General features: G+C 41.8%; 1 protein-coding gene across 1 annotated transcript in view; it reads right to left on the bottom strand.

Annotated features, from left to right (window-relative positions):
- nrip2 (nuclear receptor interacting protein 2) overlaps positions 1-11,931 on the bottom strand; it is a 56,339-nt gene extending 44,408 nt beyond the window's left edge. Inside the window, exon 1 of the mRNA XM_078220012.1 lies at positions 11,666-11,931. Within this exon, the coding sequence (XP_078076138.1) occupies positions 11,666-11,821 (156 nt within the window). The 5' untranslated portion in view covers positions 11,822-11,931. The remainder of the gene's footprint in view (positions 1-11,665) is intronic.
- Positions 11,932-12,815: the final 884 nt, after the last annotated feature.

Genomic DNA, 12,815 nt, shown 5'->3' with positions numbered 1-12,815 from the left:
TGTATCCTCTGATGGTCCTCATCGCTATCCGCTAGAGGATAGCTCATAAGATTCCATTAGGGGGACACCTCGGAATAAAGAAAACCCAAGACAGTTTTATTGACCCGGGCTACACAAGGATGTAGTCTCCTTTTGTCAAACCTGTCACCTCTGTCAGATAATAGGGAAACTGCAAACAGTAATCAAGCCTGCACCATTAATCCCTATTCTAGCATTTGACAAACCATTTACAATGGTCCTAATCAACTGTGCACGGCCATTGTCGAGAACCTGAAGTGGGAATCAATATTTGCTAACTATCATGGATATAGCCACCCGATTCCCTTAAGCCATACTCTTAAGAACCAGAACTTTGACAAGGGGTCATCTGGACTCGAAACATCAGCTCTTTTCTCTCCTTACAGATGCTGCCAGACCTGCTGAGATTTTCCAGCATTTTCTCTTTTAGTCCCTTAAGAACCATTACAGCTAAGAGAATAGGGGAGAAGTTAACCAAATTCTTTCCTAGATATGATTTGCCAAAGGAGATTCAGACACACCAATTTTATGTCAGGGCTATTCAAACAGGTCATGAATAACCTGGAGATCAGACAGTACAACTCATCAGCCCAGGAAGCCCTGGACAGATGGCACCAAACTCTGAAAAAAATGATGAGAGCTTACAGCCAAGATTACCCTCATGATTGGGACAAGTGGATTCCATTTTTATTATTTGCAATTAGGGATGTAGCAAATGAGTCCACCAAATTTAGTCTGAATTGGTCTACAGGCGTGAGGTCAGAGGTCCACTGAAATTAATTTGGGAAAAGTTACTAACTACAAAGTCAGAGACGACACTTTTAGATTACATCTCAAATTTCAAGGAACGATTGAATGGGGCCTGCAAGCTGACGAGAAAACATTTAAAGACAGCTCAGCAGGGAATGAAAGCCACAGTTTATGGGAAGGCCCAAACTCATAATTTTACAACAGGAGAGAGAGTGCTTGTGTTAGTACCTGTGTCAGAAGACCTCTTGAAAGTTAGATTCAGCAGGCCGTATCATATAGAAAGGAAATTGAGGAAGGTAAACTACCTGATACGCTCTCCAGAAAGATGAAAATCGGACAGTGTGTGATATGTAAACATGTTAAAAAAATATTGGGATAGGTAAGATGAGAACAAGCATGAGGTCTAGTTAGTCACGAAGAAGGGGGAAAATGAAGGTGAAAATTATGACAGTGACTTCCCTAAAATTCATTTGGGAAATAAGGGAGTACTGGAAAATTTAAACCAGTGGTTAAGTCATCTCCCAGATAAGAGATGGAGAGAACTGAAAGAGTTAGTGCAGTCCTACAGATGCATTTGCAGGAATAAACTAGATAAAACGGGGTTACTCATAGAAAGAAACTCATAGAAACCCTACAGTACAGATAGAGGCCATTCGGCCCATTGAGTCTGCACCGACCACAATCCCACCCAGGCCATACCCCCATATATTTTACCCACTAATCCCTCTAACCTACGCATCTCAGGACACTAAGGGGCAATTTTCTAGCATGGCCAATCAACCAAACCCGCACATCTTTGGATTGTGGGAGGAAACCGGAGCACCCGGAGGAAACCCACGCAGACACGAGGAGAATGTGCAAACTCCACACAGACAGTGACCCAAGCTGGGAATCGAACCCAGGTCCCTGGAGCTGTGAAGCAGCAGTGCTAACCATTGTGCTACCGTGCCGCCTCAACCACTGTGCTACCGTGCCGTTAGTGATGCATGAAGCAGATGTGGGGCACACCGCGCCAATCAAAAGCATCCATATAGGTTAAGTCTAGCTAAGTTGTCACAGGTACAGAAGGAAATTGAGTATATGCTCCAAAATGATCTTATTGAATTAAATTCTTGTGATTAGAGCTCCCCTTTTGTCCTGGTGCCCAAGTCGGATGGAAGCCAGAGACTGCATGTATTACAGGTGAGCGAATGCTGTAGCCAAGAGGGATTTGTTTCCTAGTCCATGTTTGGAAGATTGCATCAAAAGCATTCGACGGTCGCAATTCATCACTAAAGGACTAAAGGACTATTGGCAAGTACCTTTGACTGAGACTTTGTCAGTTCACGGTTATGCCGTTTGGGATGAAAAGCGCCCCAGTGGCCTTTCAGCCACTCACGAAACAAGTGATTTGAGGATTGAGTCACTGTACATTGATGACTTGGTGTTGTTCAGCCAGAGTTGGAAAGAGCATTTATGTCATTCAAAGAAACTGACTGCTTAGAACAAGCCAACCTTGTGAGAAACCTAGCAAAAAGCAAATTTGCTAAGGTCCATATTTCATACCCAGAACACATAGTGGGATAAGGCCAAATGGTCCCATGAGATGCAAAAGTGCAGGCCATTTGGGGTTTTCCGGAACCCACCACTCAAAATTAAAAAATTCTAAGATTTCTGGACATGAGCAAATTCTATCGCAAGTTCATCCCAAATTTTAGCAGTGTGGTAGCACCACTCACAGAGCTCTTAAAGAAGAACAAGCACTTTATCTGAACAGTGGGCTGTCAAACGGCATTCAACCATTTAAAAACTGTGCTGATGACAAACTCAGCATTAGCAACACCCGACTATGACAAGCAGTTCAAACTGGTGGTGGATACGAGTGACATTGATGTAGGGGATGTGTTACTGCAAAAAGATAAACTTAGCCTTGAGAAGCCAGTGGGATATTTTCCAATTAAATCAAAATCGCCCATTGAGAAAGAGATTTTAAGCCTGGTACTGGCACTACAACATTTTGAATTTATGTTGCCAGCAACGCCGCAGAGACAATTGTATACACAGACCATAACTCTTTAAAATTTCTGGAAAAATTCCAAGACCGGAACACCAGGTAATTCCAATGGTGTTTGCTGTTGCAACCATTCAACTTAAAAAGCTTTCATGTGGCCAGGAGGGAAAATGTCATTGTGGACACATTATCCCAAGTATAGTAGAGATTTCTGAGAACAGCGGGGGAAAATTTACGGGGTATCCTCAATGTTAATGCATGCTCTTGAATTTTGTAATGTTTAATATGATAGCACAAATAAGAATAAGGTTGAGAAATGAAACGTCTTTCAAATTAAGACATTTCATTTTTAAAAAGGGGCGACGTGTCATGAATATGTCCAGTAACAAGCAATACCAAGAATGTAACAAAACTAACTGGTAGAAGCCATCAGCATTTCAAAAGGCATTTCACAGAATGTGAGTCTCTCAGTAGCAAGATTAACAGGTTTAGACAGACCAGAAGAATATATCGTCATGAGTTACATGATTAAACGTCAAGGAAAGCATACGTTTGTTAATTTTTTAGAGCTGCAAAAGTTGAGGGGACTGACAGCAAATACACAAGAGAGAACAATCAATGGGGAAAATAGTATAATTGCCAACACTCAAGGAAGCAGCCAGGCAGATTCCACCTAGTAGCCTGGAAGCCAGTTCTAGCTAGCATACAAGAAGCAAGAGTACAGAAACCTTTGTGCATGCAGTTAAAACCATTTCTTCGCTGAACCAAGAAGAGACATTTCCCACTAGGGATGGGCAATAAACGCTGGCCTAGCCAGCGCGCCCACATCCCATAAATAATGGCCATTTGTGTTGCTCACCAGTTACGCCATCAGGGAACTGGCTGCAGATGGGTCACCTTCGCAGGACTAGATGATCCTGCTGGTGGGAAAGGCTGGAAAATACTGCCCTTTGTGTCAGTCATTGGGAATTCAGATCTCTTTTTAGAAGCTGTCGTCTACAGTAGCAGTACATAAAGAGAGAGAGAGACCAACAGTTATATCAAGTAGACTAATGAATTCTCAGGAGGAAGTCAATTTAAGGACTGATTTTCCTTGCTTTTCTTCCCCAGAGCACTCAGTTTCCTGAGCAAAGGTCAGAAAAGGAGAGGCAATTTATCATATTTTTTATATATTTAATGATGCTATGTGATTTCTACCAGTTTCAGAAATGATGGCATTTTGGCCTCCTCCAGGTCCTCTGTTGACCAAGGAGTCGCCAAGAATTTTAGGAGCAGGCTGACGATATTATGATAGACCAAAGATCAATTTATCTATTTATTTACCTTTATTTAGTCAGGTGAGTCAATTAGAAACCAATTCTCATTTATAATAATGGTATGGCGAGCAACAGAAATTACACAATATAACTCATATAAACACCAACAACAATAAAATGCAAATTAGCAGTAAAAAACAACTGACAGTAAAAATATCAGTCAATAGAACCTTAACCCTCCAGCGAAAGGAATCCACAGTAATAAAATTTGGTAGCTTCAGCTTCAGTTGTAACTCATTCCAGGCATCTGCAAACCAAAATGAATTACAACCAAAGATTGTGCTCACTTTTGGAGTGACCAATTTCACAAATCAATTCAGGACAGCTTTCTGGCAACATTCATCAGCAACCCAGTCATTCTGACCTATTTAGGCCCTCAGCTGCCAATTACACTTTTGATCCTGACATAGCTCTCACTATCTCCTCCAATCATGTAAATTGTTATTACAGGATGTCAGCCATTTGAGCTGGGCAGGAGCAGAGCGCTTTGGGAATTATTATAAATGTGCTATATGATTATTTGGAAAGTATATCAGTTAATAGGGACTTTTAACAAGGGTTTTGGCAACAGATATCCTATCTCAACAAGTTAGTCCATTTTTTTAAAGAAGCCATGACGTTGGTCATGGATGGTGGCTTTGAGAGCACACTTGGACTAAAAGTCAAATTTTATACTAAATTGTGAATCATTTATAATTGTGCAGCTAGAAAGTGATCAATAATCTTTTCTGTTAAATTTAGGGCATTGGGAAGGAAGCTTAAGAACATAAGAAATAGGAGCAGGAGTAGGCCATCTAGCCCCTCGAGCCTGCCCCGCCATTCAATAAGATCATGGCTGATCTGATAGTGGTTTAGTTCCACTTACCCGCCTGCTCCCCATAACCCCTAATTCCCTTATTGATCAGAAATCTATCTACCTGTGACTTAAACATATTTAACGAGGTAGCCTCCACTGCTTCAATGGGCAGAGAATTCCAGAGATTCACTACCCTCTGAGAGAAGAAGTTCCTCCTCAACTCTGTTCTAAACTGACTCCCCCTTATTTTGAGGCTGTGTCCTGTAGTTCTTGTTTCCTTTCTAAGTGGAAAGAATCTCTCTGCCTCTACCCTGTCTAGCCCCTTCATTATCTTATATGTCTCTATAAGATCTCCCCTCAGCCTTCTAAACTCCAATGAGTACAGGCCCAATCTACTCAATCTCTCCTCATAAGCTAACCCCCTCATCTCCGGTATCAATCTGGTGAACCTTCTCTGTACTCCCTCCAAGGCCAATACATCCTTCCGCAAATAAGGGGACCAAAATTGCACACAGTACTCCAGTTGCGGCCTCACCAGTACCTTGTACAATTGCAGCAAGACCTCCCTGCTTTTATACTCCATCCCCTTTGCGATAAAGGCCAACATTCCATTTGCCTTCTTGATCACCTGCTGCACCTGCAAACTGAGTTTTTGCGATTCATGCACAAGGACCCCCAGGTCCCTCTGCACAGTAGCATGTTGTAATTTTTCACCATTTAAATAATAGTCCATTTTACTATTATTCCTTCCAAAGTGGATAACCTGACACTTGTCAACGTTATACTCCATCTGCCAGATCCTCGCCCACTCACTTAGCCTATCCAAATCTCTCTGCAGACTTTCTGCATCCTCCACGCAATTCGCTTTCCCACTCATCTTTGTATCATCCGCAAACTTTGTTACCCTACACTCGGTCCCCTCCTCCAGATCGTCTATGTATATGGTATAAACAGTTGAGGCCCCAGCACCGATCTCTGCGGCACGCCACTAGTCACCAACTGCCAACCAGAAAAGCACCCATTTATTCCAACTCTCTGCTTCCTGTTAGATAGCCAATCCTCAATCCATGCTAACACTTTACCCCCAACTCCGTGTACCCTAGTCTTCTGCAGCAACCTTTTGTGAGGCACCTTATCGAACGCCTTCTGGAAATCCAAAAACACCACATCCAACAGTTCCCCTCTGTCAACCGCACTCGTTACATCTTCATAAAAATCCAGTAAATTTGTCAAACACGACTTTCCCTTCATGAATCCATGCTGCGTCTGCTTGATCGAACCATTTTTTTCCAGGTGTCCTGCTATTTCTTCTTTAATGATGGATTCCAGCAATTTCCCAACTACGGACGTGAAGCTAACCGGCCTGTAGTTACCCACCTTTTGTCTACCTCCTTTTTTAAACAGTGGCGTCACATTAGCTGTTTTCCAATCAGCTGGCACTTCCCCAGAGTCCAGCAAATTTTGATAAATTACAACCAACGCATCCGCTATTACTTTTGCCATTTCTTTCAGTACTCTGGATGCATTCCATCCGGGTCCAGGGACTTGGCTAGCTTTAGTCCCATCAGCCTACCAAGCACTACCTCTTTAGTAATAGTAATTGTTTTAAGGAGCTCACCCCCTACAGTCCCACGACCATCAATTTTCGGTAAGCTATTTGTGTCCTCTACCGTGAAGACCGACACAAAAATCTTGTTTAAGGCTTCGGCCATTTCCTCGTTTCCCATTATTAAATCCCCCTTCTCATCTTCTAAGGGTCCAACATTTGCTTTAGCTACTCTTTTCCTTTTTATATAATTGTAAAAACTTTTACTATCAGTTTTTATATTTTGTGCTAGTTTAGTTTCATAATCTATCTTTCCTTTCTCTATCGCTTTCTTAGTAGTTCTTTGTTGTTTTTAAAGCTTTCCCAATCTTATAATTCCCCACTAGTTTTGGGCACTCTGTACGCATCGGTTTTTAATTTAATACTCTTCTTTATTTCCTTAGTTATCCACGGCTGGTTATCCCTTTTCTTACATTCCTTTTTTATCACAGGAATATATTTTTGCTGAGTACTGAGAAAAATCTCCTTAAAAATCCGCTACTGTTGCTCAGCTGTCCTACCAACTAGTCTGCGCTCCCAGTCTACATTAGCCAATTCTACCCTCATCCTTTTGTACTCCCCTCTGTTCAAGCAGAGGACACTGGTTTGGGACCCTACTTTCTCTCCCTCCATTTGTATTAGAAATTCAACCATATGGTGATCACTCATTCCAAGAGGATTCCTCACAAGAAGATCATTAATTTTACCTGTCTCATTACACAGGACCAGATCCAAGATAGCTCGCTCCCTCGTAGGTTCTGTAACATACTGTTCGAGGAAACTATCCCGACAGCATTCTAAGAACTCTTCCTCAAGTCCACCGCGTCCGACTTGAGTCAACCAATCAATATGCAGGTTAAAATCCCCCATGACTATTGCTGTCCCGTTTTTGCACGCATCCATTATTTGCTTGTTTATAGCCCGACCCACCTCAAAGTTATTATTTGGGGGCCTATAGACCACGCCCACCAGTGACTTTCTCCCCTTACTATTCCTTATCTCCACCCACAACGATTCCACATTCTGCTCCTTAGAGCCTATATCGTCTCTCACTACCGCCCTGAGGCGGTAAGGGAAGGAATTCCATTGCATTATTTTCTGAAACACTATTTGTGCCACGTGTTTGTGAAAACAGAGAGTAATGAGGCAGACTACTGTGTTGGTCAGGCTTTGATATAAGGAGTCAGCATTTCAGTTTCCCAAGCAATGTGACATCTTCTAGAATAGGGAGAACCTTTCTGGATGAATGTCACTTCAACAAAATGATTGAGTTGTTGGTTAGCAAGATAGGTAGAATGGTGTGCGGTGTTTAAACTAGACGTAGGTGAGGTTGCAATTGGTGTAAGACAGCACCCACACATACTGGTTGGAGCACACCTTAAGGTGCATCAGTGTAAAGCTCAATCCCAATGGCGGAGGATAAACCAAGTAAAAAGGTTACAATGTAAGGATGCATGACAACCAATTTACACAGAGCAAGGTCCCACAAACATCAATGTGATAATTACTAGATTTTTTTAAGAGATGTTGGTTGAGGGATAAATATTAATCAGGACACTTGAAAGTGTCCCCACTGTTCTATTAAAGGTGTAATGGGATCATTTGGGTCCACCTGAAAGGGCATATAGAGACTTGGGTTAGCCTTTCATCTGGAAGATAGTACCTTTGGCAGTGTAGCACAACTTCAATACTGCACTGAAGTGTCAGCCCAATACCAATAACCACGGTGCGATTGTTGTCGCTGCAGGCTTGATGGGCCAAATGGCCTCCTTCTGCGCTGTAGATTCAATGATTCTATGAATAATGAAAAGGGTCCTATTACAAGTGCAGGACCCTAATTTGAGTACTTTATTTTTAAGTTTTAATAGCTTGGTGTGTGCTCTGAATGCCTATGGAGTGGCCCAAACCAACATGATGGCTGATGCACTTCTGGCTGGTAATAAGCTTGCATGCCCCACCTGCCATTTTGGCTTTTAGGTGCCTGTTTTGCACATACAAAATGGGAGCTGCGCCATTGAATCTCTGGGCCATTGCCTGTTTCATATATTCTGGATGAGGGAAATAATTAATAAAGAGAGGAAAGAAAGATCTCCTAGTTCTATGTTCTGTAAATGCTGACTTGCATTGGCCTCCTGGCAACAAATGAAAATGCAGCATATGACATTTGTTCACTGATTTGGTACGCATGATTAGCTGCTGCGGGGACATGTGAAGGAATTGTATTAATTTGTTCACTGAGTCAAAAATGAATGTACCCTCCCAAGCTGCATTATGTCTCTGTAGCACCTAATTTCTCCAGAGTGATAAAATGTCAAATGACAGACATTACCTCCATGAACTGCCACTAGGCTGACGCTTTTTTCATGCATCCCTCTGGCAATGCTTATCTTAATATGCCCCTCCAAGGGCAGAGCATTGCATTAAGGTAACAATTTCATAAAATGATCCTTTTACAATTCATTTATGTTTGGCTAATCTAGTATTTTTATACTTTATAGTCCTATAGAGCTCTTGTTCAACCACTGAAAAGTAACTTGCTGCTCTTAAAATACTGGTTAGATAATCAAGATGAAGACCAAGAAGGCCTGGGGTTGAAGCTATCAAACCTGAGAGTGGTAGACATTGGTTAGATTTGCAAAAGAGGCAAAGAAACTACACAGCAAATGTTTCAATGGGAGCACGACATATCAGACACAATGACTTCCGTACCCAGTTCTTCCATCTGTGATGTGTCTGATTTTATGTTAATTTATTTTAATCGCCAGAAAATTCAAAACATCTGAAATGAGAGCGCTGACGTCAATGTTTGATTCTTTGATCAGTGCTCCCTTCAAGCAAAAGCACCCTGCCAAGATCACCGCCTCACAACATTTATTTTTTACGTCTGAAGAATTGAAAGACATAAGATTTCCATTTATCTCATTAAAAGGCAGTCTGAAGGTATAGCACCAAAGCACAATGAAAGGAATGGAGAAATTGCACACCCATGTGACCTGAAAGAAGTTGATGAATGTACAGTAAAATCTTCAGCAAAAGAGGGGATAGGTGAATAATGATTCAAGAAAGATGATTGATATTAAGTTGTTGGAGTGGATAGAGCCCAGGGAATCTCTGACTAAATGGAAAATGAGTCAGAGCATGAGCCATCAACTGCAGCATGTTTCTCACCCTTTTACTGTTTTCTATCTACCCCATGTCTTTCAACTTATCTCTCTTATTTTGTCAATTATCCTCTTTTACTCTAATTGAGCTTCCATCGTTCCATCACTTTTCTTCTCTCCATCTCTGTTTTGAGCCATGATTCTACAAATCTGAAAAGAGGGGCCGAGAAGCTAAGGAAGATAGCTTAATCCTCCAAACCCAATGAAGACTATTAACTCAATGTAACCCAAAACTTCCTGCGCCTCTTTGGATCTGACGTTGTTTGCTGTTGTTGGTGCATTTGATGCCATGTAGATCCTGGATGGTAGAATTGTAATCTCAATGATATCATCAGGCTGCAATTTTCCCATTTAAATTACCAGCAGGCACCAGGCACCCCCACACTGATGGAATCATAGAATCCCTACAGTGCAGAAGGAGACCATTCAGCCCATCGAGTCTGCACCGACAACAATCCCACCCAGGCTCTATCCCCATAACCCCACACATTTACCCCACTAATCCCTCTAATCTACATATCCCGGGACACTAAGGGAGAATTTAGCATGGCCAATGCACCTAAGTCGCACATCGTTCAGATTGTGGGAGGAAACCGGAGCATCTGGAATAACCTACACATCCCAGGACACTAAGGGAGAATTTAGCATGGCCAATGCACCTAACCCCCACATCGTTTGGACTGTGCGAGGAAACCGGAGCACCTGGAGGAAACCTACGCATACATGGTGGTGTCCCATGTTAAAATGGCATGAGTGGGAACAAGAATGAGTTGTGACCACCCCTCCACATTCTGTTCATGCTGGGGGGGTGTTGAGATAAAATCGAGGTTTCCATTCATCTCTCCTCTGGTTCTCTCTCCTTCAGTTGTTTCTTGTCATTCTTTCTGTTTGTGTATTTGTTATTTGCCATTTCTCCCTCTTTGTTCTTGTTTTTTCTCCCAGTTCTTGCCTATTCCTTTCTCTCATTTATTTCTATCTCCTAATTCTATTGTTTGTTCCTGAATGTTTTTTCTACAAAGAGCCAGAGGGGAGCTGAGGAGAAGGTTTTTTTTAAATCAGCAAATTCTTGTGACCTGGAATGCACTGTATGAAAGGGTAGTGGGAGCAGATTCAACAGTAATTTTCAAAAGGGAATTGGATAAATACCCAAAAAACATTGCAGGACCATGGGAGTGGGAATAATTGGACAGTTGTTTCAAATTTCTGACACAGGCATAGTGGGTCGAATGGCCTCTTTTGGTGTTGTGCGATTCTATCCCATCTGTTCTCTCACCTTTATTCTCATGCATATCTTCATTTCTCCTTCTCTGAGTCTCTTCCAGCAGCTTTTGTGCTCTCGTCCTCCTATCTGTGCTCCTTTTTCACTTGCATTTTTATTTCTTTCCTTCTATTTCTCACTTCCTACCTATATTTTCCTCTCGTTCCTCCTCATCTTTCTGCATCTGTACCTCTGGTCCTATCTTTATCCTTACTCATCCACCTGTCTCCGTTTGATTTCATTACTTTTCCCCACTTTTGACGCATATACTGACTCAGTTTGGTATGATAATTTTTCTATTAAAGCTGCGACTGTAAAGGCGCCAGCATCCTCGGATAATGCACGATTCGCAGTCACCGTATGAACCCCGCGTCCTTTATGCAATAAGCCAGAATTTTATTTAATTTTAACAGGAATCCTCTCCAATAATGACAAGTACAGTCTCCGCTTCTGCCAACAGATAAATAGCTGGACAAATGCAAGTGGAATCATAAACTAATACTAATTATCCATAATACACCACCAATTTGTAACTTGTAATGGATGTAAGCAAATATGCATATAAAATATACAAATATAAAAGGAAACATATAGAAACTCGTAAATATATATGCACGAGCACACATCCACGACCATATATCTATTCATTCACATAAACACTCCTAAACTATTGAGGAGTTCACATCAAATCTATATTGATTATAAGTATAAACGTCCTTCGTTGATCTATCCTCGTACATCAGAACTGCTGCCCACTGCAGACACTGCTGCCAGCAGAAAGGGCGACTCACCAGATCTTTCGATGTTCCCAACCTTTTCAGCCCGTCCAAGGGGAGCAAGTCTGCCGAATCTTTGTGGATAAACTGCGTGGCTTGCTTTAGCCGCCTCTGCTGATGAAGGATAGCTTTGTCCCTGATTTCCATTTCGTTTTTCTTGAGATCGGACATTGCTGCTGCATTTGATTTCCCCCCTGCTTCCACGGTGTATGAGTGCTTCCGTGTTGTTGCTGCCCTGTCCTGATCCTCTCCGCTAGCACTTTGCTCCTCTGCAGCTCGCTGGCTCTGGGCTTTTTTTTCCCCCCTCCGGGGTGTCTGCCTGCAACATACGTCACAGACAACACATTTTCCAGAAATAACAAAACGAAAAGAGCGGAGGAAACCTGCAGGAATATAGACAGCAGAAAGTGAAAAATACTGAGAGAGGTGAGAGGAGGAGATGGGAAAGTCACCGGCCTTACCCAACGCCTATTGATCAGCACCTATTTCAGATTTCCACCCTGAATGGGTCGAATAATGATTCCCAATGAATCTGTGTCTTTTAAGTCCAGGTGGAATTAGTGCTGACAAACCTTACCAGAAAAGAACCACATACATCACAATAAATAATTAAAAACCCAAAGTAATTGTTTCTTATTTTTCATCCAGATTGTTGCTTAATTGTTTCCAGTTGGTTTTGAATTTGCTATAGTGGAAGGTTTTCTCTGCCCAATTTTACTCGGAAGAGACACAGAACCGGATTTCAGAAAATATCGACTCTGTTATTGAAATTACCTCACGTAACAATGCAGCCTGGTAATGTATTATAGTAAATCTCCAGTATTTAGAATGATTCCCTCCTAGGATCAGTTTGGACAAATCTGCCGGCAGTTCCGGTGTTTGGGTCTGATGTGATTTGTTAAACTGTGATTTTGTAACCGATTTCATTCCGCCGCAAATCCTGAAAAGCTATACATTTTATTCATGGTTTAAATAGAGTTGTTACATTGTGAGCAAATATGTTGTTCAGATCCTTCTTTCCCCCTTTCTGCTATCCCTATTCTAATACTTGGAAGTGTTTTCGTTCAATGAACCCGATATAAAACTGGCTGCCTTTTGCCATCATTGGCATCAGTCTCGGTGCTATTGAAATACAGTTTAATATGTTTGGACTTACAGACGGAGA

The sequence above is a fragment of the Mustelus asterias genome, chromosome 9, assembly GCF_964213995.1.
Source record: "Mustelus asterias chromosome 9, sMusAst1.hap1.1, whole genome shotgun sequence".
In the NCBI taxonomy this organism is placed as follows: domain Eukaryota; kingdom Metazoa; phylum Chordata; class Chondrichthyes; order Carcharhiniformes; family Triakidae; genus Mustelus; species Mustelus asterias.
This window is presented reverse-complemented; position numbering and strand designations above follow the sequence as displayed.